Raw genomic sequence first — 20,668 nt, 5'->3', positions numbered from 1 at the left:
TTGTGTGGCGTGCCCTCATGCAGTCAGGCAGACGTGACCTCAATGCCCCAGCCTTACGGGAAGATGCGCAGTGAAGACCAACTAAGGAAATATCTGTAAGGGCTTCTGCAGGAACCGGCAGTTCAGTCGGAGCAGCAGGTGTGACGGGACTGACTGACGCCGAGAATGACAATTAGTATATAAAAAAAAAACAAAAAAACAACAAAAAACCCACCTCATCATTAAACTAAAGGTGATGTCAGAAGAAACTGCATGAAGACAGCGGCATGCCGGCGACCTCGCTTCCCCTCTTTACTGACAGAACCACCATGGTATGTGGCGCGCAAGTGAAAACTCCCACTCTGTAGACAGCCTTGCTTAAGTAGAACTCCCCAGGGCTCTTCCCAGATCTGGGACCATCTTTCCAACAGGAAGACCATGGACTAACCAAGCAAGGAGAGTCTCTTCCCTGTCCTCACATGGCTCGCAGGACAGTGCAGGGACACCTGATGTCAAACCTCGCTCTCAGATGTTAAGAAGACAGCGTTCAGGGGACTAGCTGCTATTAGGCCAAGCATATGAAAGCCATTTATAATCCAGAGAGGCTGAATGCAGGCAGGAAGCAGACCTCAGCATCGGGAGGAGAGATGGGACTGATATCACTTCCTGAAGGAACCCATTGTTTGGGTTCAGTATCATGTGGTCAGGGCAGTGAGGGCTCGACTGTTTGCCAAGCATCACCAGTTTACCAGCAGAGCCCTGCATTCCTCCGGGACTGCTCCGGACTGGGAGGGAGGAGGAATGACCTCTGCTTTCATCCGTCTTTCCTTTCAAAAGAATCAAAGGGCCCAGAGGGACAGGCTGTCCACCTGGCTCTGGTTCCATCTGATAAAGAGAGACCAGACCGGACCGTACCGGGAGACAAGAGAGGGAGCAGGAACCCATCCAGAGATAAGAGTGAGCACACTCAGGCATATAATGAACAATACATAAACATTTTTAAAAGGGCTACTATTTTTAAGTGGAATATTTGCGATGTCATCCCTCAAGCAGTTTACTCTTCCACACCATTTTCCTGACTGATCCACCACAGAACGTCTCATCACAGACGTCACTAACTCCACCTGATCAAAAGGCGATTTCTGATAAGAAATGCAACGTTTGGTCCACAGGGCCATAGAAAGACCTCCGTACAAGAGCACAGGAGGTAAATGAACGCCAAAGACACCGTAAGGCAGGAACTCCCTGACTGACGTCTACAAGCAGCTCATGTAGAATATCTGTTCATATATTTGTTGACATTTGTGCATGTACATGTTAACCCTTTCAGACACAGAAAGCCACTGCCCCAGCCTTTCATCACGTGCTGAGGGAGCTCATGGACACACCCTCAGAAAGACTGTCATGACTTTGTACACTTCTAACTGTAATCAACATGGTGACAACCCAACAGTCATAGATCTAATGGATTTATTATAACGCTTTGATGAATGAACAAGATTTATTTCTCAAAACAGCAACTTGGCTAAAAAGGTAGTGACTCATAAGTAAATGATGCACAAGTTGATTAAGATAACCGCACCCCGACCCCCCCACTGGTGGAGTAGAGAAGTCGTCAGGGCACACAAGTGATCCAAACAGAGACAGCATGTGTCCACCTCATTGCTTCAGTCTAATCTACATGGCTCAGGACCCGGTCAGGGGCGTCTGTCCAGGAGGCCCAGACCCAAACCTAACCGTCCTCTCTCCAAAAGTAAAACACCGCTTTTTCATTCTGCAGTAAACATGTCTGTTGTCTTGAAAGCGTCTGGCCAAGATAAAGGGGAAGTGAGGTCAGATACACAGCTAACGCGGGACAAACGTCTCACCATTGATGTTCACTGCTGGCAGGACCAGGGACATCTTGGGCCTGCTTCCTTTGTTGTGGTTGGTGGCAGGCAGCAGAAGGTGGTCCTGGAGGAGAAAGAGAAGGGGACGAGGTTACCGAGGAAGACTCTCAAACCCCCAGGAGCGCTCCATTGTCCGACAGTTACAGGAAATGAAAGTTTAAGAGTTTCATCTTTTAGAAAGTTGCATTCAGTGAAACCTAAATATTGAAACAAACAGTGATGAAAACAGTGATGAAACAGTGACACATTTGAACGGGAAGCACTGGCACTGCTACAAGTGCTCATACATCAATGAGTGAAGACCATGGAGCGCAGCTGGAAGTCTGATAGCATTCAGATATCCACCAGCTGGATACCAAGATTCCTCACCCACACACCGGATGGACTAGGCACTACTTCACACACACACACACACACACACACACCTCCCTGTGGGGAGCTGAATGTACTTCTCCAAAAACACAGTGAATAATGGAAACCAAGGCGGTGCCTGATGTATGTGAGGGAACTGGTTAACTCCTGGAAGGCAACATCCAGCACCTCAGAGACCAACTCACAGACCTGCACAGAACTCCACACGCAAGACTTCACCTGTGTGGAGATCAGATATCTTTAACCACAGCTACCAGCACAGTGTCTCGCACAGGTGAAGAGACACAAAGATGAATCTGGAGGCAGTTAGTGTGATGCAAATCAGGGGACATATGAGGTTTTGGTTATAGTGACCAGTAGTTTCTTAAGGTATACTGGGATGTATACTGGGACTCAGTATACTGCACCACAGGAAGTTCTTCACACCCTTCCCACCAGTCAAATCCTCTAACCATACACACAGGAAGAGTAGACAGCTGGCCAAATGCACAGCACACACTCTTCCTCCCACTAAGCCCCTCAACCCTGATGTTCAGAACAGACAACAGCCCAGTACTCAAGACGGTAAACGTGGGGGAGCGCAGGCATCTACGGGGACCTGGTGACGGGGCAGGCATCTCTCTACTTGCTGCTGTAGTGCAGGCAGAGACCTGGAACATGTCTAAACCTCAGTGGACAAAGTCCAGGTTTTCCGAGATCTGCTGCTTCCATCATATAGAAATATAGGACAGAGAGAAAGAGAAAGAGAGACAGGCACAGAGACAGAGAGAGACACGTGGAGATCTAAGCTGTCTTGTTGGGGGGTCAGGCGGCTCCATCTGCAGTGCTCTTGGCGTGGCCAGCAGTTGATAGTCTCATAGCGCCGACAGGCTTCGGGGAACTGTGAGCATCGATGAAGCCATCACCTTACGTAAGCAACAGGGGAAGGGAAAAATCTATGATACGTGCTGGAAACAGAGGAGTCAAAACTCAGGGTGACTTGGGAGATTAAAAAGAAAAAAAATAAACACTCAGAAGAGATTTAAAATAAAATCCAGCATGAGACGCAGCACTCCAGCAGGAATGAAATCTTCTCACACAAGACAGAAGTGAGGGGGCTGGTGTAACCCCACAGAGACCCATGGCCTGAAACCCAGGAAACAAAACCCATCAAACACATGCCCATAAACAGGTAATGAAGGTTGTAAAAGGGAATAAGTTCACTAGTGCACTACCATAGTGATCACCCATGACTGCAGCATGTTGTACAGTCACTCACTAAACTCCCATCAGCTCTACTGCACTTCTCGTCTCATCGACTCCCCCACCCCTCTCCTCCACTCTTTTCTACCTCCTGGCATTTCACATCTCATAAAAAACACCCCTATTGCTTTTGGGAGGAAATGTGAATTGCTGCAACAAGACTTTGGTTTAAACCTCTTTCTAAAATAAATGTAAACCAGACATCATTACTGGAAATGAACACACTGTCCTGGTTCAGATTAGGAAGCGAAGAAGCCTGTTTCATACATGAACATCCATAAAGAAGTGCAACCAGAAACTCTTGGAGTCACGTAAAGACCTAGTCTGGGAGAGAACGCCCACCGGTGTATTCACGTCCTGAAAGTATCAGAGGAGGTTGCACCAATTCAATGCTTCATATTAGAACCATGATGGAATAGCTTAGCAATGGCTGAAGAGGTCACGCCAACATGGTCAGCGCCAATGTGCACAGTGTGGCTGGGGAGGAGAACAGACTGAGAGAAACAGACAAAGCCATTTCTCCATCCTCAGTAAATGGGTCTAATGGATTCTGAGGCGACTCATGAAAGTCTGGGCCCTTCTCCAGGGACGTCCCTAAATGTCGAGTTCTCTTTGGAAAATCTGAGCAGGGTTGTTTGCGAACAAACACATCCCCAGCTTTCCAACAGTGGTACAACACTAACAACGTCAGAGGTGCATCTGTCCATTTTCTGCCCCTTTTCTAACTAATTCAAATAAACAGGGAAACATATAGAAAGTAAAAATTATTATTTTAGCAATGGCATCAGCATGTGTGTATTAGGAGCCTGAGAAAACGTGTTTGAAAAAGTGCATTCTGGACATGAGGATTGTCTGACTCTTGATTCCAGATCAGAGTCAATGCCTTGTAATGCCAGGTCCTTGTACTGTGGACAAAATAAAACACACTGTGCTGCCAAACAAATTAATGAGGACAAGTTAACACTGGAAGTAATATTCCAAACTTGCACAGGTTAGATGCAGAATTAATGCTGTTTATCCTGGACGTTTGTAAGTATGTAAATGCGACCTGTATAATGTGCTGAACTTTGAGTGACACGCTTTACATAATGAACTGAGCAGATAAATCTTCACCATTAGACGGCTAAGTAATGTTTTCACTTTCAGAAAAAATATATGTAATGCTGGTCCACTGCATCAAATTCCCTTAAAAGATGCTAACTAGGTAAGACGGGTAGATAACTAACTGAACTTCACTGGCCACCGTAGATCTTAGAGGCTTGGCTTTGTGTTCATGGGTGGGAAGGCAGCTGCAAAATGTCAAATAAAATGAAATAAAATCATTGTCTAGCAGCCTCACTCTGACACAGGTGCAGATGTGCAAGAGCTGACTGACTGATTTCAACATGCAGAGAATGAAATCAAAGCATGAATGTCTTTGAATGACTGGATTTCAATGGATTTAAGTTTGGCAAATTGATAAAAACTACCTCTGACAACAGAATTGCTTTGTTTGTGTCAAACAGTCAAAGATAATGCCAAGATTCTTGGCATGGCTATGCATGTTAAAAGAAAGTGGAGCTAGATGATCAGTTTTCATTTTGGTTAATCCAGTTGACCAAAAATAATTAGTCGTTTTATTGTAATTCAGTTTTAAGACATTGTTGGATATCCAACATTTAATATCCTGAAGACAGCCATGCACATTTTGCACAGCGCACTGCTTTGTTCAAGAGAGGCATAAAATCAAGTACCGTCTAAAAACAATGATAGGAAGTGTTGTGTGCAGGGAGAAGAATAAAGGGCCCCAAATAGAGCCCTGGGACACTCCACAGTCAGTCGGTGCTGCAGCTATCAGCTATGTTTGCTCACCACGCAATGTTCCAAGGGGAAATTTTTATGTAGAATTGTGTTATTCTGCCCTACAAGGGGGAGATATTTTCAGGACAATTGGAACATGTGTAAAGATCTCCAAATAATGTTCATAATTATGATTTGACCATCTAATATTCACGGCATTTAGCAGACGCTCTTATCCAGAGCGACTTACAAAAGTGCTTTGTTATTTACTCATAGAACACATCCTAGTACAATACAGCAGGTCAGAGTCCAAGATACCAATGAACTAGAATACTGTAGAAATACAGGGATGACTGCTGATGCCTAGAAGTACAATATATATATATTATATATATATATAAACTCAGGCAACAATCAGTGGATTTAACAATAAGTACTACAGTTAGTCAACATAGGAGCAGGATCGGTGGTCATTTAAATATTCCACCAATAGACGGGTCTTCAGTCTGAGTTTGAAGACTGCAAGGGACTCTGCTGTCTGGATAGCCAGTGGAAATTCATTCCACCATCTGGGAGCAGGACAGAGAATAGTCTCCATGCTCATCTTCCATGAGACTCGAAGCGTGGTGTTTCAAGCCGAGCCGTACTTGAGGTTCGAAGTACTTGAGGTACGAATTGGCTTTGACCATTGACCTCATGTATGGAGTGGCGGGTCCATTTTTGGCTTTGTAGGCAAGCATCAAGGTTTTAAATCTGATGCGTGCAGCTACTGGAAGCCAATGAAGGCAGCGCATGACGTGTATGAACTTCAGAAGATTGAAGACCAGTCGTGCTGCTGCGTTCTGGGCACGCTGTAGAGGTATGATGGCTCTTAGAGGAAGACCAGCAAGTAGAGAGTTGCAGTAGTCAAGATTTGAGATTAGAAGAGATTGTACAAGTACCCCGGCAGCTTCCTGTGAGAGAAATGGCCGAATCCTTCATATGTTACAAAGGAGGAAGACCAGGTTAGATTTGAAACATAAGTTGAGAACAATAACTGGTTATCCAAAGTTGTGCCCAGGCTACAGACAGCTTCGAAGCAAACTGTGAGGTCATGGTAAGGGTTGGGAGTTCCTGGGATGTTCAGAAGCTCGGTTTTACTGGGGTTGAGCTTCAAGTGGTGGGCTGTCATCCATGACACAGTGTCAGTCAAGCATGCATCTAACCTGTGCACAACTGTATGTTTGCTTACCTACCTTTCTGTATATATATATTTTTAATTCAAATCTCCTGATAAGGTGAATGCTTTTCTTTGGTGCCACTGAGGAACCTTTGCCTACCTATCTAATAATCACCACTGTGAATTTGTTTAGTGTATTTGTGCAGTCCTTTAATGTTGCAGTGTTGAACTGCTGTCTACCACGTTGTTAGGCAGAACACTGCGCACCAAAACACTGGGAACATGTTGTATTAGCTTCAGGTATTTGTGTTATCCTTTAATGTTGCAGTGTTGAATTGCTGTTGAGATTCTGTGAGGCAACGTAGTTCACAACTTAGCAAATCACCAAATAATAATATATGTTTATATAATCATATATATTCACATAATCATATATGTTTATATAATCGTATATATTTATATAATCATGTTTATATAATCATATATATTCATATAATCATATATATTTATACAATCATGTTTATATAATCAGATATATTCATATAATTGTATGTTTATATAATCGTATATATTTATATAATCAGATATGTTTATATAATCGTATATATTTATATAATCAGATATATTCATATAATTGTATATATTTATGTAATCGCATGTATTTATATAATCGTATATATTTGTTGTCAGACCCCAGTGAGGTCAGCAAAGTAAGGGAATGATCGTCTATCTTTATAACTCAGAAATCTCAGAATGCTTCATGATGCTGGTTTCCTGTTGTTTACTTTAAATTTAAGGGTAGAACAAAAAAATGAGCACATTTGCTCCACAATGGAGGGGTGTGACCTCAGCAACAAAAGCAATTAGCCAACATCCTTCTTCCGAGGGCTGAGTGTAATCTAGATCATCTGAGTATATAATCAGAAGCAGGTCTAGTTTGGGGCGGAGGAGGTGGGGATACACAGGGTCCTAACCGATGGCCAGCACAGAGGTGAAACCCCGAAATGTGTGTGTGTGTGGCGGGTCATTTGTTCTTGGCCACACTGGGACACCCCTGAATCACACTGGAAAGGTTTGTCAGAGCTCAGCGTTTCCCAGGCAAACCCGACCATGTGGATCATCTCTCAGCTGAGGAGGGCGGAGGGTCTAGTCGGGGAGGCTATGGGCGTGAGCGTGGAACTGACACACACACTCACACACACACACTTTCTATGGGCGTGAGCGTGGAACTGGGTGAACTCAGGCCCAGAGCTGGAGAAGCCAGCAGTTACTGGACTAGAACAGAGAAAGTGATATTCTGTGCAGGGGTGGAAGGGAAAACAAAGACACAGAGTCTGAGACGGACAGACATGCACGCACGCACACACACACTTTCCCCCGGCGCAGGGAGGGATAAGGCTATGACGATCTGCATTCGAAGAAGTTACATCTAAAAACAAGCTGACCCACTGGCTTTAACTTAAGGCAGCACCGACCAGAGCAGATGTGGTAAAATGTCTTCAGCTTTAGCCCAAGACCACCTTAAAATCCACCTGACTACCTAGTCCACTAGTAACACGCCCCTGTGATGTTCTTTACAGATGCCTGTCTGGTTCCCACATCTTCACATTCACATGTGGCTTCTTGTGTGAGTGTGTGTGTGTGTGTGTGTATGTGTATGTGTGAGAGAGAGAGAGAGAGAGAAACGCAACTCACCCTGCGGAAGGAGACCACATAGAAGGTGTCTCCTCTCCGATTGATCTCGTCGAAGAAATCAGTGTAGACGTGGTGAGGGCCATAGTACACCTGCAGCTCGCTGCCTGACCGCCTAAAGAGCAGAAAAATACACAAACAATCAGACACTATTAAAGGCAAAAACACGTTTAAAAAAACAGTAACTCCAGCTCCAAAAAACGCAGCAAAGCTGTGAACTCGGTGATCCTGTACACACGCATGGTGCAGACAGGAGGTGTGTCTCCTGAAACATAGTAAAGTGTTGAGCACACAACTTAACACAAGGTCCACGCTAGCATGATTCAGAACGCTAGCCTGCTGTTTCTGTCTCTTATTGGCAAAGGTCTGGTGTATTAACACTGAAAATGCCTTCTGTAAGAAATTCAGGATTAATTAAGACAGTGTTTAATTCAGGATTAATTAAGGATGGGTGGTAGTGTAACAGTCACACAGGTTTTCACTTTCAGCGTTACTTCATTACATTTTGATATTTCATTCATATCTGATTACATCCACTAAAGATAACGCCTCCACCAACGTTAACGGCCCTGTCATCTTTAGATTAGTGTATTCTGAATCCCAGCGTGGCGTTTGCTCCTGCCGCTGTAACTCGTCCCAGGCTGGGTGCAGGCCAGGCGAAAGTGAGCGGAGCCAAGCCAAGCAGTAGGGCTTCCTCTGGGGAGAGGGAGAAGATGGCCAGAACCCAAAACCCAAACCCAAACCCAAAGCAAACAACGCAAGCTTAAATATAGCAGTGCTCCACATCTGCACTCACAATGACACACAAGCACAGCCCTCAGCCTGTCTCGCTAAGCTTCATCTGTGTGCCAGGTGAGATCAGTCTGTCTGCAGGTGGAGCTGATTAATGGTGGAACAGGTTTCTGCCAGGCTGATAAAGGGCATCAGGGAAAGCACATTCAGAGCTTCTGACACACCACAACTAACATGAGGCAGTGTGGCATGAGACGTGGTACTGCAGAACCTCTCAGCCATGAGACGTGCTACTGCAGAACCTCTCAGCCATGAGACGCGGTACTGCAGAACCTCTCAGCCATGAGACACGATACTGCAGAACCTATCAGCCATGAGACGTGCTACTGCAGAACCTCTCAGCCATGAGACGCGGTACTGCAGAACCTCTCAGCCATGAGACGCGGTACTGCAGAACCTCTCAGCCATGAGACGCGGTACTGCAGAACCTCTCAGCCATGAGACATGGTACTATAGAATCTCTCAGTCCTAATCTCAGGCCTACGTTAAAATTACAGGGATAACACACTAAAGGTGCACCACTCCCCAGAGTTATACAGGCACTCAATAGCTCAATGTGTTTGATAAAAAACATAAATGCTCATTATGTTAAACATTAATGAGGAGTAATAGCTACCAATTAGCATTGCACAAATGACCTCACACCAACTTGTGTCCAATAGTTCTCACTCACTGTGAGATGCATTATAATTCTTGGTCACTAGCATATGGAAGAGCCGTAATTGCGCAGAGCTGAGCGTCACTCACTTCTCTGAGGAGGCGGAGTACTGCAGGGTGACGATCTGGGCCACCTCGCCTTTCTTACTGCTCGATCTCTGAGAAGAGAGGAGATTCAAAAGGAGAAACATGAAGGAGCAACCGCTGTTTAATTATCTTCCTAAGCAGAAATAACTAGTACAAGTAAGAATAATAATAATTGAAGTAATATGCAAAATAAATAAAGTGTGTGTTCCAGACCTCTGGTGTATTAAAGCTAAAGACCGCCTCACCACTCTTATGTTTATGAGAGCAGCAGCCAGGTAGCTTTGTGTATTGGGGTGTACATTTCTGGCTGAGATGCTGGGCGTGTACTGAGACCTGCGTACGGCTGCGCATGACCGGAGCAGCCGCTCTACGGATCCCCAGAGGAATCAAATGACGTAGTCCGGGTTCAGGGATACACCCGGCAGTCAACTGATCCCTGCAGTGGATGCAACTCTTGACAGAACTGAGACAGCCCTGTAGTAGATACCATGGTACCCGTGGCCATCCTAATCCAGCAGCACACATGACGTGTGAGCACATCGACGTACGTACGTACGTGTGTGTGTGTGTGTGTGTGTGTGTGTGTGAGACAGACAAACGGGCGGGGCAAAGCAGTCCAAGGCATGTTCACGCTTAAGTAGACTGACACTGCTCTGCCATTATAAAGGGGGTTTGTGCATGTTAACTGTTGAAGGTCATGTTGTATGTTAGACTCGAGTGAAACGTACATCAGTAGTGTGTGTTCTAAACTGGCTTTACACGGCAGTCGTCATGAATACAACAATTGCAAGACAGAATACCTGATAACTGTTTTCAGATTTGGTGACAAAAAGAAGTCCCATACAAATCACAAAAGCAGAGTATGATCATTTTCTAGTGTTTTGCTTTTGTTGGGTTGGCTCAGTGGTTAAGGTACTTGACTTGTAATTGGAAGGTTGCCGGTTGAAGTCCCACCACTGCCAAGTTACCACTGTTAGCCCCTGAACAAAACGCTTAACCCTCAATTGCTCAAGTTGTACTCACTCTTAATTGTAAGTCACTTTGGCTAAAAGCATCAGCTAATGCCATAAATGTAAATGTTGTCAGAAAATATTTACCATATAGTCTGACTTTCAGCTCAAGTGAGATCACACAGTCTGTCGGAATCTGGTCAGTTTCAACAGCTGCTTCTCATACAGTGTGACATGCAACAAATTTTAGAAGACCACTGGGATCGCACAGTATCATGCCAGCTAGACTTTGCTTTGAAACATTCAACCACATTTTATTCACCCTCTGTCAGTCCCCTGATACAGCCAAGTTAATGCCCCATAATTCCACCTTGCACGCACTTGTGTTCCCCCCCGAATTCTGCCTTTCAGGCACTAGAGTGTTCCCCCTAACTCTGCCTTTCAGGCGCTAGAGTGTTCCCCCTAACTCTGCCTTTCAGGCGCTAGTGTGTTCCCCCTAACTCTGCCTTTCAGGCACTAGAGTGTTCCCCCTAACTCTGCCTTTCAGGCACTTGTACGGTTGGCCTGCAGACATGGCTGGCTGGCGCTGTGAGTGGATGACCTCCCCATGCTCTCTTCTCCCGCATGCACATGCAGACACGTGTGCACTTCACACTCCGCCTGCAGCTCTGGAAACATTTAGAACGCTGCGCTGAACTGCAGACCAACCAGAGCTTACCCAGAACTGCCTAGCCGAGACCAGACAAGCCCAGACACCTCGACAAAGCCTGCGAGGACCATCCAGGATCGCAGTTCTCTTACTGCATTATGTACCTGGCCACTGGCTGATGACAACCTGCCGAAGCTGGGAGACCTGATGACGCACATTACTGACACAAACACAGCAGTGAACTACCAAGGCTACTCAGCCACCCCACAGGCTGCTGGGAGGAGGAGAGTGAAGGGTTAAAGACACAAGGGACTGCTGGGACTGCTTAGACAACAGTGTTTACTTTCCCAAGAGGACCTGATTAGGTTCACTGGTCCAGTGTGAGAGCAGAGACAGACATGGAGGGTCATCCTAAAAGTAAATGTGCACTGAGATCAACTTGAAAGAAAACAAACAGTGTTGAACCATGGAGACTCTGCGCTCCCAGTATCTGTGTCAGAGCTACGCTAGGTTCTGACTCGCACAAACACTATCACACTGATACTTTCCCACAGAAGTGAAAATAACCACGGAGCACCACAGAGGTTTAATAGAATGCCTGACGTCTCTTCATGCCAACATGTTTTTGGTTCACACATGGGGATTTTTAAAACTCGAGATTTCCCTATAAATCAAGACTGTCCATTACTGGCCTTATGAATGAGAGCAAGATAATGTGTGGGACAAAACAGCTGTTAAAAATTGGGCAACTGGTAGAGCAAATAGCCTATTCACCCTAAGCGAATTCCATAACCCCTCATTCCATAACCCTAACACTAGTCCCTAGACACTGCTGAGGTTCCTATGCTCCATAAGGTAGACGAACTGCAGGGGGGGTTCATGTGAATAGTGAGATAGAAAACCACAAAAAATAAATATTAAAAGGCTCCATCATAAATCTTTTTCTTTACATAATCTGAAATATTATTTTTCGCAATATAAATTTAGTAACAATATAATTTTGTTAGTTTGTTTTATTTTTGTAACAATTAATAATCAGTGTCACAGACAATTCAGCTTTGTGTTGTCAACTGGTGATGGTTCAGAGTTTCTAAAATGTACCACTTCATTTCCACAAAAAGTTCAGAAAAAGAAAAAACAAAACATGTAAAAGGAGAAATTCTGATGCAGATTTGACCTGGTGTTCTTGGGACATGTGCTCCATGCTGACAGGGCCACGTGGTCAGAACCCTGGACGGGTGGCAGAGGGCAGGGCATGGAGAAAACTTACCGGGATGGTTCTGGCTCTGGGATGGACGCCGCTGCCACTGCGCCAACTCTTGGTCCGCTCGGCTTCGTGGCGGTGGACCCAGCCCCTCAGCTCACTGGCCATTCTATACACACACACACACAAGAACTTACAACTATAAAACCCCCATACGAGAACTTACAACTATAAAACCCCATACGAGAACTTACAACTATAAAACCCCCATTCGAGAACTTACAACTATAAAATCCCCATACGAGAACATACAACTATAAAACCCCATTCGAGAACTTACAACTATAAAACCAAAACCTCATACGAGAACATACAACTATAAAACCCCCATACGAGAACTTACAACTATAAAACCCCCATACGAGAACTTACAACTATAAAACCCCCATACGAGAACTTACAACTACAAAACCCCCATACGAGAACTTACAACTACAAAACCCCACACGAGAACTTGCAACTACAAAACCCCACACGAGAAATTGCAACTACAAAACCCCCATACGAGAACTTGCAACTACAAAACCCCCATACGAGAACTTACAACTACAAAACCCCACACGAGAACTTGCAACTACAAAACCCCACACGAGAAATTGCAACTACAAAACCCCCATACGAGAACTTGCAACTACAAAACCCCCATACGAGAACTTGCAACTACAAAACCCCCATACGAGAACTTGCAACTACAAAACCAAAACCCCATACGAGAACTTGCAACTATAAAACCCCCATACGAGAACTTGCAACTATAAAACCCCCATTCGAGAACTTGCAACTATAAAACCCCCATTCGAGAACTTGCAACTATAAAACCCCCATTCGAGAACTTGCAACTATAAAACCCCCATTCGAGAACTTGCAACTATAAAACCCCCATTCGAGAACTTACAACTCTGAAACCCCCATTCGAGAACTTGCAACTCTGAAACCCCCATTCGAGAACTTGCAACTCTAAAACCCCCATTCGAGAACTTGCAACTCTAAAACCCCCATTCGAGAACTTGCAACTCTAAAACCCCCATACGAGAACTTGCAACTCTAAAACCCCCATTCGAGAACTTGCAACTCTAAAACCCCCATTCGAGAACTTGCAACTCTAAAACCCCCATACGAGAACTTGAAACTCTAAAACCCCCATACGAGAACTTGAAACTCTAAAACCAAAACCCCATACGAGAACTTGCAACTCTAAAACCAAAACCCCATACGAGAACTTGCAACTCTAAAACCAAAACCCCATACGAGAACTTGCAACTCTAAAACCAAACCCCCATACGAGAACTTGCAACTCTAAAACCAAAACCCCATACGAGAACTTGCAACTCTAAAACCAAAACCCCATACGAGAACTTGCAACTCTAAAACCAAAACCCCATACGAGAACTTGCAACTCTAAAACCAAAACCCCATACGAGAACTTGCAACTCTAAAACCCCCATTCGAGAACTTGCAACTCTAAAACCAAACCCCCATACGAGAACTTGCAACTCTAAAACCAAACCCCCATACGAGAACTTGCAACTCTAAAACCAAACCCCCATACGAGAACTTGCAACTCTAAAACCAAACCCCCATACGAGAACTTGCAACTCTAAAACCAAAACCCCATACGAGAACTTGCAACTCTAAAACCAAAACCCCATACGAGAACTTGCAACTCTAAAACCAAAAACCCCATACGAGAACTTGCAACTCTAAAACCAAAACCCCATACGAGAACTTGCAACTCTAAAACCAAAACCCCATACGAGAACTTGCAACTATAAAACCAAAACCCCATATGAGAACATATAACTATAAAACCCCCATACGAGAACATACAACTATAAAATCCCCATTCGAGAACTTGCAACTATAAACCCAAAACCTCATACGAGAACATACAACTATAAAACCCCATACGAGAACTTGCAACTATAAAACCCCCATACGAGAACTTGCAACTATAAAACCCCATACGAGAACTTGCAACTCTAAAACCAAAACCCCATACGAGAACTTGCAACTCTAAAACCAAAACCCCATACGAGAACTTGCAACTATAAAACCAAAACCCCATACGAGAACTTGCAACTATAAAATCAAAACCCCATACAAGAACATATAACTATAAAACCCCCATACGAGAACTTGCAACTACAAAACCCCCATACGAGAACTTGCAACTACAAAACCCCCATACGAGAACTTGCAACTACAAAACCCCCATACGAGAACTTGCAACTACAAAACCCCCATACGAGAACTTGCAACTACAAAACCAAAACCCCATTCGAGAACTTGCAACTATAAAACCCCCATTCGAGAACTTGCAACTCTGAAACCCCCATTCGAGAACTTGCAACTCTGAAACCCCCATTCGAGAACTTGCAACTCTGAAACCCCCATTCGAGAACTTGCAACTCTAAAACCCCCATTCGAGAACTTGCAACTCTAAAACCCCCATTCGAGAACTTGCAACTCTAAAACCCCCATACGAGAACTTGCAACTCTAAAACCCCCATTCGAGAACTTGCAACTCTAAAACCCCCATTCGAGAACTTGCAACTCTAAAACCCCCATACGAGAACTTGAAACTCTAAAACCCCCATACGAGAACTTGAAACTCTAAAACCAAAACCCCATACGAGAACTTGCAACTCTAAAACCAAACCCCCATACGAGAACTTGCAACTCTAAAACCAAAACCCCATACGAGAACTTGCAACTCTAAAACCAAAACCCCATACGAGAACTTGCAACTCTAAAACCAAAACCCCATACGAGAACTTGCAACTCTAAAACCAAACCCCCATACGAGAACTTGCAACTCTAAAACCAAACCCCCATACGAGAACTTGCAACTCTAAAACCAAACCCCCATACGAGAACTTGCAACTCTAAAACCAAACCCCCATACGAGAACTTGCAACTCTAAAACCAAACCCCCATACGAGAACTTGCAACTCTAAAACCAAAACCCCATACGAGAACTTGCAACTCTAAAACCAAAACCCCATACGAGAACTTGCAACTATAAAACCCCCATTCGAGAACTTGCAACTATAAAATCCCCATACGAGAACATACAACTATAAAACCCCATACGAGAACTTGCAACTATAAAACCCCCATTCGAGAACTTGCAACTATAAAATCCCCATACGAGAACATACAACTATAAAACCCCATACGAGAACTTGCAACTATAAAATCCCCATTCGAGAACTTGCAACTATAAAACCCCATACGAGAACTTGCAACTATAAAATCCCATACGAGAACTTGCAACTATAAAATCCCCATTCGAGAACTTGCAACTATAAACACAAAACCCCCACACGAGAACTTGCAACTACACAACCCCCACACGAGAACTTGCAACTACACAACCCCCACACGAGAACTTGCAACTACACAACCCCCACACGAGAACTTGCAACTACACAACCCCCACACGAGAACTTGCAACTACACAACCCCCACACGAGAACTTGCAACTACACAACCCCCACACGAGAACTTGCAACTACACAACCCCCACACGAGAACTTGCAACTACACAACCCCCACACGAGAACTTGCAACTACACAACCCCCACACGAGAACTTGCAACTACACAACCCCCACACGAGAACTTGCAACTACACAACCCCCACACGAGAACTTGCAACTACACAACCCCCACACGAGAACTTGCAACTACACAACCCCCACACGAGAACTTGCAACTACACAACCCCCACACGAGAACTTGCAACTACACAACCCCCACACGAGAACTTGCAACTACACAACCCCCACACGAGAACTTGCAACTACACAACCCCCACACGAGAACTTGCAACTACACAACCCCCACACGAGAACTTGCAACTACACAACCCCCACACGAGAACTTGCAACTACAAAACCCCCACACGAGAACTTGCAACTACAAAACCCCCACACGAGAACTTGCAACTACAAAACCCCCACACGAGAACTTGCAACTACAAAACCCCCACACGAGAACTTGCAACTACAAAACCCCCACACGAGAACTTGCAACTACAAAACCCCCACACGAGAACTTGCAACTACAAAACCCCCACACGAGAACTTGCAACTACAAAACCCCCACACGAGAACTTGCAACTACAAAACCCCCACACGAGAACTTGCAACTACAAAACCCCCACACGAGAACTTGCAACTACAAAACCCCCACACGAGAACTTGCAATTACAAAACCCCATACGAGAACTTGCAACTCTAAAACCAAAACCCCATACGAGAACTTGCAACTCTAAAACCAAAACCCCATACGAGAACTTGCAACTCTAAAACCAAAACCCCATACGAGAACTTGCAACTCTAAAACCAAAACCCCATACGAGAACTTGCAACTCTAAAACCAAAACCCCATACGAGAACTTGCAACTCTAAAACCAAAACCCCATACGAGAACTTGCAACTCTAAAACCAAAACCCCATACGAGAACTTGCAACTCTAAAACCCCATACGAAAACTTACAACTATAAAACCAAAACCCCATACAAGAACTTACAACTATTATACCCCCATATGAGAACTTGCAAATATAAAACCAAAATCCCATTCGAGAAGTTGCAACTCTAAAACCCCCATACGAGAACTTGCAACTCTAAAACCCCCATACGAGAACTTGCAACTCTAAAACCCCCATACGAGAACTTGCAACTCTAAAACCCCCATACGAGAACTTGCAACTCTAAAACCCCCATACGAGAACTTGCAACTCTAAAACCCCCATACGAGAACTTGCAACTCTAAAACCCCCATACGAGAACTTGCAACTCTAAAACCCCCATACGAGAACTTGCAACTATAAAACCAAAACCCCATACGAGAACTTACAACTATAAAACCAAAACCCCATACGAGAACTTACAACTATAAAACCAAAACCCCATACGAGAACTTACAACTATAAAACCAAAACCCCATACGAGAACTTACAACTAGAAAAGCCCCATACGAGAACTTACAACTAGAAAAGCCCCATACGAGAACTTACAACTAGAAAAGCCCCATACGAGAACTTACAACTAGAAAAGCCCCATACGAGAACTTACAACTAGAAAACCCCCACACGAGAACTTACAACTATAAAACCCCTACACGAGAACTTACAACTATAAACCCAAAACCCCATACGAGAACTTACAACTATAAACCCAAAACCCCATACGAGAACTTACAACTATAGAACCCCATACGAAAACTTACAACTATAAAACCAAAACCCCATACAAGAACTTACAACTATTATACCCCCATACGAGAACTTGCAAATATAAAACCAAAATCCCATTCGAGAACTTGCAACTCTAAAACCCCCATACGAGAACTTGCAACTCTAAAACCCCCATACGAGAACTTGCAACTCTAAAACCCCCATACGAGAACTTGCAACTCTAAAACCCCCATACGAGAACTTGCAACTCTAAAACCCCCATACGAGAACTTGCAACTCTAAAACCCCCATACGAGAACTTACAACTATAAAGCCCCATACATGAAAATAAAAATCCAGATAAGATCATCGTGCCTGCCAAAAGAATGAGGGTACACACACACACACAGACACGCACACACACACACACACACGCACAGACGCACACCCACCCCCACCCCTATATTACACGAGAATGAGGTCTTGCTCTCTCTCACACACACACACACACACACACACACACACACACACACACACACACACTAGAATGAGGGAGCATATTTCACCCCCATCTTGGTTTTCAGTCGGCTACCTGCTGGCCATACCTGTATCCCACCCACACCCCCAGGATGAAAACAAACGTCCAAGTCTGTGGACACTGAACACCTGCACAGATGTCACTGCAGAATAACTACGTTAAAAGTCAGTGGACCTTAAGTAACACTTCTGAAAACTCACTCAACTTTAGGGCCACATAACAGTGATTTACCAGACTCTGGAATAGTACGCTATGACACACTTTCTATATGAACACACAGAAATATCTAATATTTAATATATGTTTATAATATGTCTGTATGTGTCGAGAATAGCAAGATAATCTCATTAGAAAGAAACCCCAGAGTGAAGATCCCTGGAGCTTTAATGTCACCTCCCACTGAAGTAACTGGACACTGTCCATCTTCTACTGTCCTGTTAGCTAGCAGCTATTTGGTAATGAATGTGTCTTATGAAGTAGTTCCACACTGAGAGAACATGTTGAAATGCAGCGTTATGTCCAGCTAAATCCTTCACGGTCTCTCTAAAGGACACTGCGTCTCCCTGGTGTCTGCATGAACAAGAGGTGCTGGTGGACGTTAGCGCGTGCTCAGTACTGACTTCATGCACTTGGTCTTGTTGAGGGGGGGCTGGCATGGAGGTGCAGGTCTTAAGAGAGGTTCGCGTTTAACAACCATCAGGGCCTTCTCCTCGGGCGCGGCCTCCCCAGGCTCCTGTCTGAAGGAGAGAGAGGCAGAGACATGAAAATGAAAAACAGTGAGAGAGAAGAGAACAGCTGGAAGAAGGTAAAGACGTGGCACCATGTGGGGGGAGGCGTGCGACCAGGATGAGCACAGAGCACCAACCAGGATGGGATTATTTAAGACAATCCTCAAACTTCCACAATGCCAGAAATTTTATAAGCTTCTTGCTTCAATTAAGTCTAAGGACAACAGGCTCTGTGTCTGGGAAGGCCCAGCCAGCTGGGGCCTGGATGTGCAAACAGCGCAGAGCGGAGAACTCCGACGCCGCCCAGAGCAGAGAACTCAAACTAATCACTCCCCCACCCTCCCTGACTAAAGCAAATTAAACTTACTTTAAAGTGAATGGCCTCCAACACACACACACACACACGCACGGACACACACACACGCACGCACGGACACACACGCACGGACACGTGCAGATCGGAACCAATTTCCCTTTTAACTGCAAGATTTAGGGACCAGTGAAGTCAGTGTCATGTCAGGGTTTAACAGAGGAGTGTTTGGATCTGGATATGGAGCAATGAACTCTCAGCCAGGCCTCAGCTGTCATCATTAGTACTGTGATTATTACTGTTGGCGGTCGTAGTGCTTTTGTTGTGACTTATTAGTAGTAGTAGTAGTAGTAATAATAATAATTATTATTATTAACTAATATTATGTTGTGAAGTTAATATGTAATTTTCAGTGCTTTGGTAATATTGCATTTTGTACAGTCATGTCAATAAAGCCGTCTAGACCGAGACAAACGTAGAACTTGCATGGAGCTTCTGCCTCAACAGAGTGGCCTACAGACGCCAATGCAATGCCTTCACATCAACACCACGCAACAGAAAATGTGTAGTACAGACCTACCTGCAGTTTTAAAACACACACTATAGACGCATCACCTCTGTATGACCTCTGTTAAAAGTCACCAGAAACTAGGGCTTTGTGTGCATATACAGAATACTAGAAGTGCTTCTATTAAAACTCAGTTCAAACATGCACAGGAAATTAAATGAGAAATGTGAGGACACTCCAGGTGCAGGTAACCCAGACAGCCTGCACTGAGAATCTGTGGGGCATATCTAAGGTCTCCACCATCTCCAACGTCCAACTCTCACATTCCATATTTCAGGGCTGAATTACATAATTCCATTTGGTGCTATGGTCCCGAGAACCAGTCCCAGTCCTGGTCCCGGTTTCTTGGCTCTAGCATGACCAGTTCCAGATATCTAATTACCCTGTTGGAGTTGGAGAAAACATCAGCGTTCAAGCCTGGAAAATGTTCCACGTAACAGAATGCAGCAGGAGTGAAGAAGCATACGTGTAACAGAAAGGGAAAAAGGAAGCCAGGCCTACGCTTGAGCCTTGCTTAACCCCCACCACCAGTGGGAAAGTCCTCTGACAACTGAACCTCAAATAGCTGAATTTAAGCCATGAAAAGTTGATGAAGATTTACCAAAAAAACAAACACACAGGCTAAAAGGTATGGCTGTTTTTTTAATCAGCCTTTTTCTGGTGTATGGAACACTGGTATTATTCCTCTCAATACCATCTGATCAAATATAGAACTGACTGAAGCTGTGCTGGGATGCGTGCGTGCGTGTGCGTGCATGCAGGAACAGTAGAGACTTGTTCTCTGCCACAGACTCCCTCAGTCTGCACCTGCTGTCAGGCCCCCACACAG

General features: G+C 44.6%; 1 protein-coding gene across 1 annotated transcript in view; it reads right to left on the bottom strand.

The window, feature by feature from the left end:
• Positions 1-20,668, bottom strand: part of atf6 (activating transcription factor 6) — a 46,771-nt gene that overhangs the window by 3,269 nt on the left and 22,834 nt on the right. The window contains exons 11-15 of the mRNA XM_027030621.2: positions 18,854-18,970; positions 12,518-12,620; positions 9,652-9,719; positions 8,116-8,227; positions 1,848-1,932 (exon numbers count right to left, since the gene is read on the bottom strand). Of these exons, the coding sequence (XP_026886422.2) occupies positions 1,848-1,932; positions 8,116-8,227; positions 9,652-9,719; positions 12,518-12,620; positions 18,854-18,970 (485 nt within the window). The remainder of the gene's footprint in view (positions 1-1,847; positions 1,933-8,115; positions 8,228-9,651; positions 9,720-12,517; positions 12,621-18,853; positions 18,971-20,668) is intronic.

This window comes from Electrophorus electricus, chromosome 3 (genome assembly GCF_013358815.1).
Source record: "Electrophorus electricus isolate fEleEle1 chromosome 3, fEleEle1.pri, whole genome shotgun sequence".
In the NCBI taxonomy this organism is placed as follows: domain Eukaryota; kingdom Metazoa; phylum Chordata; class Actinopteri; order Gymnotiformes; family Gymnotidae; genus Electrophorus; species Electrophorus electricus.
Note: the sequence above shows the minus strand (reverse complement) of the source record. Positions and strands in the feature narration are given on the sequence as shown.